This window comes from Myotis nattereri (genome assembly GCF_964212035.1).
Source record: "Myotis nattereri genome assembly, chromosome: 3".
NCBI classification, from domain to species: domain Eukaryota; kingdom Metazoa; phylum Chordata; class Mammalia; order Chiroptera; family Vespertilionidae; genus Myotis; species Myotis nattereri.
The window spans coordinates 195,739,313-195,750,048 of NC_138077.1; the positions used below are offsets into that span (position 1 = coordinate 195,739,313).

Below are 10,736 nucleotides of genomic sequence, written 5' to 3' on the forward strand. Positions count from 1 at the left end.
GAGCAAGCCGAGCGACGAGCTCAGCTGATGCAACCTGACAGTACATTTCCCGGCACGAGGCGGCGGCGGCGGCGGCGGCCGAGGCCGAGACCGAGGAAAGGGCGCAGTGCTGGATTGAGCCCGGAAGACAAGGGCGACGGAGCCATGGGGGATGCTCTGAGCCCAGAAGAGAAGCTGCACCTTATCACCCGGAACCTTCAGGTCAGGCCTTAGAGTTGGAAACGCGTTGTTGGGGACTGAGGACCCACCGTCCAGAGACCCTGAACCCCACTGCGAGATCCTAAGTGTATGGGGACGGGGACTCCGCGCCAGAGCAGCTGTGAGCGAGCCTGCAGGCCTCACTGCGGGTCCGTCCGTCCGTCAGTCAGTCAGTTACCTGGGTACCACAGAAGCCACAAGGGGCTCACCTCCTGTGTGCAGTTACCTGTGTTGAGCCAGAGTCTAGAGTCTGCGGCGGACTCCCACCCTATTATGTGCCAGGCGCGGTGCTAGGTAGTGGGGATACGTCAAGGCTCTGCCCACCCAGAGTTTGTCTGAAGGGAATCAGACGTTAAAAATGACTTGTAATCCAAACACTTGATTACAGTTGAAGAAGGTACTGTAAATTACTATACACGAAACTTTGAAATGAGGGGAGACCCCTGGGGTGTCAGGGAAGACTGAAGCAGTGAGCTTTAAACCGCATCCTGAAAGCTGCAGGTCACCTCTTCACTGACGTTCCTGCTCTTCCCAGGCGCAGCAGGAGTGGGAGTTAACCAGAGGAGGGGTGGGGGTGGGGGTGGGGGTGGGCCATTTCAGGTAAAAAGAACACAGCTCAAGACCCAGAGGAAAGCCTCACCGACGTAGCTCAGCGGTCGAGCCTGGACGGATGAACCAGGAAGTCACAGTTCAATTCCCGGTCAGGGCTCGATCCCCAGGAGGGGGCGTGCAGGAGGCAGCCGACCCATGATTCGCCCTCATCACTGATGTTTCTAGCCGTTTCTCCCTCTCCCTTCCACTCTGAAATCAATAAAAATATATTTAATTAAAAAGATAAAGAAGACCCAGAGGCGAGCAAAAACACTGGTTCAGATAGGAGGCCAACGTGGCTGGAGTAGAGTGAGCCCCGTGCAGATCACACACTTAGTCTGTACATGAACTGCCCCTTCCCTGGCTCCTTCAGGCTCCGACTGACCGACCAACCGTTGTCGCCTTTATCTGGAAGGCCTTTCCCGAAGCACTTGATTTACATAACAAATCGCCTGCCACCACAATTGTATCACTTGCTCTGCCTTTTTTTGTTGTTGCTTCCTCGTAGAACTTATCACCAACTAACATACTATACATTTTACTTGTGTGTTTAGGAGAGGTACAGGGACCAGGTCTTGGAGGGTCTTGTAAGTCTTCTAAAATCGGGGTGTTAACCCTACCCGGTTTGGTTCAATGGGTAGAGCCTAGGCCCGCTGACCAAAGGGTCCCGGGTTCGATTCCAGGCAAGGGCACATACTTTGGTTTCAGGCTTCTCCCCGGCCTGGGCCCTGGTCGGGGCTTGTGCAGGAGGCAACCAATCGATGTGTTTCTCTCACATCGATGTTTCTTTTTGTCTTTCCCTCTCTCTTCACTCTCCCTAAAAATCAATGGAAAAATATCCTCAGACGAGGAGTAACAAGAAATAGGTAGATAGACAGATAGATAGATAGAATAATAGATGAAAATAAAATTGGGATTTTATTCCAAGAGCAGTATTAGGTCACAGCCTTTTTCCTTTTTTTTTTTTTGAGATACAATTCACATACCATAAAATTCACCCTTTTAGAGTGTAAAATTCAGTGGGTTTATTGTAGTTACAAAGTTGTGCTATTATCACCATTATCTATTTCCAGAATACTTTCATCACCCTCAAAAAACCTATACCGCTTAGCAATCACTTCCCATTCCTCCCCGCCCCCCAACCCCAGGGAAACACTAATTTATATCATCTCTATGTATTTGCCTATTCTAGACATTTCACATAAATGGAATCATACAAAATATGGCCTTTGTATCTGACATCTTCCATTTAGCATAATGTTTTCAAGGTTCACCCTTGTTGTACCTGTCAAAACCTCATTCCTTTTTTATGGCTGAATAATGTTCCACTACATGGATTAAACCAGATTTTGTTTAGCTGTTCATCAGTTAATGGACATTTGAGTTATTTCCACTCAGAACTTAATCTTAACCAGAGATTCCTGCATGCTTCCCCTTAGCCAGACCCTTTGTGTCCTAGCCTCTGTCCATAAATTGTGCTGGTTGGGAACAAAGGATATACAAAGCCAATGGCATTGTCTCACTCGGAATTTAAAGGGTAAGTGATAGGACCTTTCCTTGGGTAGTAAGAACCCTCCAAGTGTCCAAATACGTCAGGGGCTTGGAGGATACAGGATCCACCTCCAATCAGCTTGGAACACAGAATTTTAACAAGTTCAATTTTAATAGATAAATCCAACCAGCAAAACCATTTTTGTCACCATGGCTTCCAACAGCCCTCCCAACAATCACTTGAACAAACACTAAAACCTCTTTTTATCTGTAGCATACCAGCCTATTAAGGTTTTGCCAATATATCTTAGGGCAAAAGGAAATTATTAAAGTATTTAAACAGGTAAATGAGTTCATCAAATTTTGGGTTTTAAAGGTGTCTCTGGCTGGCTTTTGGAGACTGGATTAGAGAGAGTAGATATGGGAGGCCTGTTAGACTGCTATAGTAATAATCTTGGTGTAATCTAATGGTGGCCTAGGCTAGGGTGGTGGGATAGAGATGGAGAGAAGTAGAAGGGTTTAAAAGCTGTGTCAGTGTAATTTATGCAACTTGATGAATAAATAGTACCATTTATTGAACTAGGGGTGAAACTATAAATGAAAAGGATGGTTGGGGAATAAGGTGGAAAGATGAGAGCATGAGCTTTTAATTTTGAACACGTTGAGTTTGAATAAACTGGGTTGATAAAAAAAAAAGTACACAGTTCTTTACATGGGTGTGAGCAGGATATCTGGTAGTTACTAGCTCATACGTAGTAATTGAAGCCACTGAAGGAGATCAAGGAGAATGTAAAGTGAGAAGAGGTAGGGCTGCAAGAATTGCTAATATTTCCTGATTAGGGAGAAGAACAGATACAAAAAAATCTGAGACCCGGCAGCCAAAGTAGGAGGAAAACTAAGAGAATGAAATAGAAGAGGCCAAAAGAGGAGAGTTTCAGGAAGGGAGTGAGAATTGAATTGAGCAACTTGGAGACCATCTATGATCTTAGCAAGAGCATTTCCAATGGTGTAATGCTGCCTGGAATTCAAACTCACATGGAAGAAGAGATAACTTTTTTAAGACGTTGGCTTTGAAAGGAAGGAGCATGAGTTAGAGGTAGTTGGATGGGAAGATGCGATTGGGGACATGCCCCATTCCCCTAATATCAGTGTCATTTCACTGGAGTGGTACTAGCAACACCAACTTAGATTGGCTCGCACTCTCTACCGGGACCATGGCTGGACCTCCTGCCAGCTCTGAGCCTGGACCCCCAGTGACACATGCCTTTGTTTTCCACAGGGTAAAGGATGAGCAAGGTGGGGCACCGGCATTAAACCAGCTCTTCTGCTTCCACAACAGGAGGTTCTGGGGGAAGAGAAGCTGAAGGAGATACTGAAGGATCGGGAACTTAAAGTTTACTGGGGAACAGCAACCACAGGCAAGCCACATGTGGCTTACTTCGTGCCTATGTCTAAGATCGCAGACTTCTTGAAAGCAGGATGTGAGGTAAGCACTAATATTTAAACCAAGCAGTTGCCCTGGGGGAATGGCCAAAAGAGGAACTTAACAAGGGCAGGGCAGGGGAGGGGGAGGGGAGAGGTCCTCAGGCAAATTCACATTTTTCTGGTTCCTTATCTCTCATGTCCAGGTAACAATTCTATTTGCGGACCTTCATGCATACCTGGATAACATGAAAGCCCCATGGGAACTTCTAGAACTCCGAACCAGCTACTACGAGAATGTGATCAAGGCAATGCTGGAGAGTATTGGTGTGCCCTTGGAGAAGCTCAGGTTCATCAAAGGCACTGATTACCAGCTCAGCAAGTAAGTGCTTGCTCATCCGCCTTCCTCATGGCTCTGGTGCTCCTTGCTAATTACAGGTCTGTGGAGTCTAGGCACTCTTAAATTTGGACTAGAAGCTGTTTGGCTCTACCTATTTACCATTTAAAAATGTATTCCTTTTGTCCTTTTAATTCATCCATTAAAAATGTACTGACTAGTAAATGCCTAGGTATATTATCTCCATTTGCTGGAGATATAAATGTAATCATAACAAAAGTCCTTGGCCTTCCAGAGCTCACAGCATATGGGAGAACAATGATGAACAGTTCAGCCTTCCTTTCTCCTTCCAGGCTCAGCAAATACTGATAAATGTAAAAGAAAAATATTTTACTTATCATCTCCCCAACAACTTTTATTGCTTCATTGTCTGTTTTATTCATGTTTGTAATGTTAGAATACATATAATTTTGTGTCCTACTTTTTTAAAAATATTTTTTTATTGATTTCAGAGAGAGAGAGAGAAACATCAATGATGAGAGAGAATGATTGATCAGCTGCTTCCTGCACGCTCCCCACTGGGGATCGAGCCCGCAACCCAGGCATGTGCCCTAACTGGGAATCTAACCGTGACCTCCTGGTTCATAGGTTGATGCTCAACCACTGAGCCACGATGGCCGGGCACTAGGTCCTTTTTCTTAAACGGAGCAATGGGTACACTATTCTTAAGACATAGAATAGATTGAGAAATTCTGATGTTTACTCAATAGGCATTCCAGAAGAGGAGGATGGAGGGAAATGGCTGAGAAGCAGTATTTCAAGAGATAAGTGAAGATTAATAAAAGCCATCTTTAAAAAAACAAACAAACACATAAAGATGAAGTAGTGTTTTGAATGAAAGGATGGGCCACTCACATTTTAAAAGCTACTAGCTCTCTTGAAATGTCTTAAGATTGGAAGAGTGAACTAATGTGCTTTCCGGTTAAACTGAGGCCTGGGCCTGGTTTTATTTTTTTTTTTTTAAATATATTTTATTGATTTTTTACAGAGAGGAAGAGAGAGAGAGAGAGAGAGAGAGAGTCAGAAACATCGATGAGAGAGAAACATCGACCAGCCGCCTCCTGCACATCCCCCACCGGGGATGTGCCCGCAACCCAGGTACATGCCCTTGACCGGAATCGAACCTGGGACCTTTCAGTCCACAGGCCGACGCTCTATCCACTGAGCCAAACCGGTTTCGGCTGGGCGTGGTTTTAGCTGTCTACTCTTCCTTTCCTCTTCAGAGAGTACACGCTAGATGTATACAGACTCTCCTCTGTGGTCACACAGCACGATGCCAAGAAAGCTGGAGCTGAGGTGGTCAAGCAGGTGGAGCACCCTTTGCTGAGTGGTCTGCTGTACCCTGGACTACAGGTACTTACGAGGGATGGGGTTGCCCGGAGACCTTTTCTGTTCTGCTTCTAAACACTGGTCGAAACCTCTCTCTCAACCTAATTAAACTGATGCACTGGCTGTTCCTTCACAGTGCTGTAGGCCTTCCTACCTGACTCCATCTCCTAAAACCCTCTGACTTTTTCAGTTGTAAGTTTCCCCTACCTATCTGTCCTGAAACTGCTCATCTGCCCTAGCCAGTTTGGCTCAGTGGACAGAGCATCGGCCTGAGGACTGAAGGGTCCAGGGTTCAATTCTGGTCATGGGCACATGCCCAGGTTGCAGGCCTAATCCCCGGTAGGAGGTGTGCAGGAGGCAGCCTATCCTTGATTCTCTCCCATTATTGATGTTTCTATCTCTCCTTCTCCCTTCCTCTCTGAAATCAATAAAACTATATTTTTTAAAAAAATAAAAAAACACTGCTCATCTCACAAACCTTTAAGTTGACCACAATCTCTTGAAAATTAATTTCAGAGCAATGTGTGAAAATAAATTTTAGGTATGATCCTATTTTCCATTAAACAAAACAAGCTCATCCTATTTTATGTGTGCACACTTATATGAACAAGGAGAAAGATGGAAAAATACAAATCAAGCTGTTAATATTGGTTACTTTAGGAAGGCAGGATGAATATGTAGATAGACAACTTTTTCTTTGTATATTTCTTTTTTAAAAAATATATTTTTATTGATTTCAGAGAAGAAGGGAGAGAGAGAGAGAAACATCAATGATGAAAATCATTGATCGCCTGCGTCCTGCATGCCCCCTACTGGGGATTGAGCCCACAACCTGGGGAAGTGCCTTTGACCAGAATCAAACCGAGGACATTTCAGTCCAAAGGCCGATGCTCTATCCACTTAGCCAAACCGGCTAGGGCTCTTTATATATTTCTATAATGTTTGATGTAAGAAAATTATTCCTCCCTTGTCACCTCCAAGTGATCTTTCCAATGGTTAAACCTGGAGACATTATTGATCTACACTATCCACTGTGATAGCCTCTAGTTATAGCCATATATGGCTGTTAAAAGTAATTAAAATTAGCCCTCACCAGGTGCTCAGTTCATTGGAACATCGTCTATACACCAAAAGGTTGCAGTTTCAATCCCCAGTCAGGATTTGATTGATGTTTCTCTCAAATCAACGTTTCTCTTTCTCTCTAAAAATCAATAAATATTCCCAGGTGAGGATTTTAAAAATAATAATTTTTTAAAAATATATTCTTATTGATTTCAGAGAGAAAAGGAGAGGGAGAGGGAGAGAGAAACATCAATGATGAGAGAGAATTATTGATCGGCTGCCTCTCGCACGCCCCACACTGGGGATGGAGCCTGCAACTCAGGCATGTGCCTGACTGGGAATCAAACTGTGACCTCCTGGTTCATAGGTCGCTGCTCAACCACTGAGCCACACCGTCAGTGCAGTATTTTTTTTTTTAATATATTTTATTGATTTTTTACAGAGAGGAAGGGAGAGGGATAGAGAGTTAGAAACATCGATCAGCTGCCTCCTGCACACCTCCCACTGGGGATGTGCCTGCAACCAAGGTACATGCCCTTGGCCGGAATCGAACCTGGGACCTTTCAGTCCGCAGGCCGACGCTCTATCCACTGAGCCAAACCGGTTAGGGTTATTTTTCTTTTTTAAGTAATTAAAAATTAAAGTTTTAGTTCTTTAGTCACATCGGCCATATTTCAGTTGCTCATGAGCCCTGTGTGACTAATGGCTATCAGGTTGGACAGCAAAGATATAAAACATTTACCATCACAGTAAATTTTTTTGGACAATGCTATCCTAGATTCTTCCTGCTTGCTCATCTTTCTCTCCCTATCCTTACTCTTCCCCCCATCCAATCAGACACTAAATGTTATCAATTCTGTCTCTTAAAAAATCTCTTAAATTCAGTCTTGCTCTACATCCCCACTGACTTGATTCGTCATTATTTCTCACCTGGACTCTCACAGCAGCCTTCTGGATATTTTCTTTATCTCCAACTCATAGGCCTCCATTCCATGCTTGGCCCTCTTACTGATGTGATCTTTCTACAGTGTAGTCAGGTTTCTCCCCTCCTTAAAACCACTCACTGTCAGGGATATTGCTAGGCGCCTAGCATGACAAAATTATCTGTTTATAAGTCTCTTCTCTCAACTGGGTAACTGGTTCTTGAAGGCTGAGTCTGGGTTGATTCATCTCTGCATCCACAGGGCTGACACTAGGCCTGGCATGGATTAGGTGACAGTAAGTCTTTGTTTACTAGTTTAGCCTTGTCTTTCTCTCCTGAGCTCTCTCAGCACTTTCTTCTGCCCCTTACTTAACATTTTTCAGAGGCTTCATTATGCAGTGGGTACCTTGGACATGACTGGTCAAAAGTTTCTGATGACCTAGATGCATGTAGAAGAAATATAGTAGGAGTTGATGTTCATGTGTTTTCTCTCCTCAGGCCTTGGATGAAGAATATTTGAAAGTAGATGCCCAATTTGGAGGCGTTGATCAGAGAAAGATTTTCACCTTTGCAGAGAAGGTTAGTATCCTCTTTTCTATCTTTTTTCTTTTGAGCCTCAGAGATATGCTGAACATGCCAGTCCCACCACTCATAGCCAAATTGTATGGTAAAGTATTATTTTCCTTTGTTTTGCAGATGGGAAAACTGAAGGTAGAAAGAGTAAGAAAGTTGTTCAGTATCTCAGTTAATGACCAAGCAAACAGCTCAGTTTCCAGGGAAAGGCACTGCTGTTCTTTCCCAGAGCATTTGGTCTGTTTGCTCAGGATTTTACATAAATCACTCAGCTCTAAGATGAGGTTTAATAGTGCTTAAAGGAGGAAATTAGTACAAGCCCATAACAGTTTTTTTTTCTGGGAAAGAGCTTGAGTAAGTTGAAAAGAGCTTTTGAGAAGCAGTTGGTATTTTTGTAAGCATCTCAAAACCTCACATTGGCAAGGGCGGAGAGAAAACACTGCTAGTGGAAACTGCTGGAGGGTGGTTTGACAGCACTAAAATGTTTCTGCCCTTTGCCCTAATAATTATAAAAATTTAGCCTAAGGAAATAATTTTAAAAATGCAACTTGAGTTATGTATGAAAGTATTTATCATATTATTAATTTAAAGCAAAAATCTAGAAATAAATTTACATCAAATGACAAGAGATTGGTTAATACATTATAATAAAGCCTCACATTGGAATATTATTTAATTTTTTAATTGTTTTTAGATATATTTAGTGAATGGAGAAATGTTTACAATGTAAATTTTTATAAATATATATTTTAATATTGTTTATTAGAGAGAGAGGAAGGGAGAGAGATAAAGAGAGAAACATCGATGTGAGAGAGAAATATCAATTGGTTGCCTCCTGCATGCACCCCAACTGGGGATTGAACCCACAACCTGGATATGTGCCCTGACTAGGAATCAAACCCACAACCTTTCAGTGTATGGGATGATGCTCTAACCAACTGAGCCACACCAGCCAGGGCAGTTTTTATGTATTTTTTAGGGTTATAAAAAAAAAAAAAATGGAAAGTATGTAAGAGAGACTATATGTGCGGCCCACAAATCCTAAAATATTTATTATCTTGCCCTTTACAGAAAAGTTTTGCCCATTCCTGCCCTAGAAGTAACATGTATCCTTGTAATTTATTACAGTTTAAGTTAGATATTTTTAGCGCTTTTCAACAATGCAACAACCTATATTTTTATATACGTTTCACTTTTATATATACTTTAAATCCCAAAGACTTTATTATAATTGTTTTGTAAACAATTTTCATGAATACTTAACCATTACTTATCCTTTCTGATACTCTTGATTTCTTCCTGCAATTCCATATCTCTAGGCTTCCATCTGGGATCATTTTCCTTTAGTCTAGAGCCCCCCTTAGTATTTTGTGTTTGTAGTGAAGGTCTCTTAGTGATGAGTTCTTTCAGCTTTTATCTGCAAATATCTTTCTTTTGCTTTCAGTGGGTATAAATTCTAGGCTGACAGTTATTTTTCTTTTAGCCTTTTAAAGAGTTGTCCCATTGCCTCTGGCTTCCATAATTTCTACTGAAGAGCCACCTATAGGTGTCATTGTGTCAGATAATATATTTTTTTTTCTGGCAATTTTAAAGGTTATTTCTTTGTCTCTGATTTTCAACAATTTGACGACGATGTTTTTTTGCTATAAGTTTTCTTTGTGTTTATCCTGCTAGGATTTTGCTGAGCTCCTTGAATCTGTGGGCTGACATGCTTATCAAATTTGGAAAATTGTCCCCTATTATTTTCTTTCCTTTTTTTTTTTTTTTAAATATATATATTTTATTGATTTTTTTACAGAGAGGAAGGGAGAGGGATAGAGAGTTAGAAACATTGATGAGAGAGAAACATCGATCAGCTGCCTCCTGCACACTCCCCACTGGGTATGTGCCCACAACCAAGGTACATGCCCTTGACCGGAATCGAACCCGGGACCCTTGAGTCCACAGGCCGATGCTCTATCCACTGAGCCAAACCGGTTAGGGCCTATTATTTTCTTAAATATTGCTTCTGTCCTATTCTCGGTCTCTTCTCCTGGGACCCTACTTACATATAGGTTAGACCTCTAATATTCTGTTGTTTTCCTTTCTTTGTTCCCTCTGTGCTTTAGTTTGGATATCCTTTATAGACTTTTCTTCAAGTTTATTTATCCTATCTTCTGTTGAATTTATTCAGTATTGTGTTGTGCCTTTTTAGAACTTCCATTTGGCCCTAGCCGGCTTGGCTCAGTGGATAGAGCATTGGCCTGCGGACTGAAGGGCCCCAGGTTCGATTCCGGCCAAGGGCACATGCCTGGGTTGCGGGCTCCATCCTTAGTGTGGGGTGTGCAGGAGGCAGCCAATTAATGATTCTCTCTCATCATTGATGTTTCTATCTCTCTCCTCCCTTCCTCTCTGAAATCAATAAAGAAATATATATATATATTTTTTTAAATATATTTTATTGATTTTTTACAGAGAGGAAGGGAGAGAGATAGAGAGTTAGAAACATCGATGAGAGAGAAACATCGATCAGCTGCCTCCTGCACATCTCCTACTGGGGATATGCCCGCAACCCAGGTACATGCCCTTGACCGGAATCGAACCTGGGACCTTTCAGTCCGCAGGCCGACGCTCTATCCACTGAGCCAAACCGGTTTGGGCAGAAATATATTTTTTTTAAAAAAAAGAACTTTCATTTGATTCTTCTTTATACATTCCGATTCTTGTTTACAGCTCTCCATCTTTTATCCATCTTATCCATCTTTTCCTTTT

The 10,736-nt window shown here is 42.4% G+C and overlaps 1 protein-coding gene across 2 annotated transcripts in view; it reads left to right on the plus strand.

The window, feature by feature from the left end:
* The window catches only part of YARS1 (tyrosyl-tRNA synthetase 1), a 24,270-nt gene continuing 13,534 nt past the window's right edge, over positions 1-10,736 (plus strand). The window contains exons 1-5 of one of the 2 annotated variants that reach the window (XM_081086325.1): positions 1-201; positions 3,560-3,766; positions 3,909-4,084; positions 5,323-5,452; positions 7,911-7,991. In XM_081086325.1, the coding sequence (XP_080942451.1) occupies positions 3,728-3,766; positions 3,909-4,084; positions 5,323-5,452; positions 7,911-7,991 (426 nt within the window). In that variant the 5' untranslated portion in view covers positions 1-201; positions 3,560-3,727. The remainder of the gene's footprint in view (positions 202-3,559; positions 3,767-3,908; positions 4,085-5,322; positions 5,453-7,910; positions 7,992-10,736) is intronic. The other variant, XM_081086324.1, reaches the window with a different exon arrangement.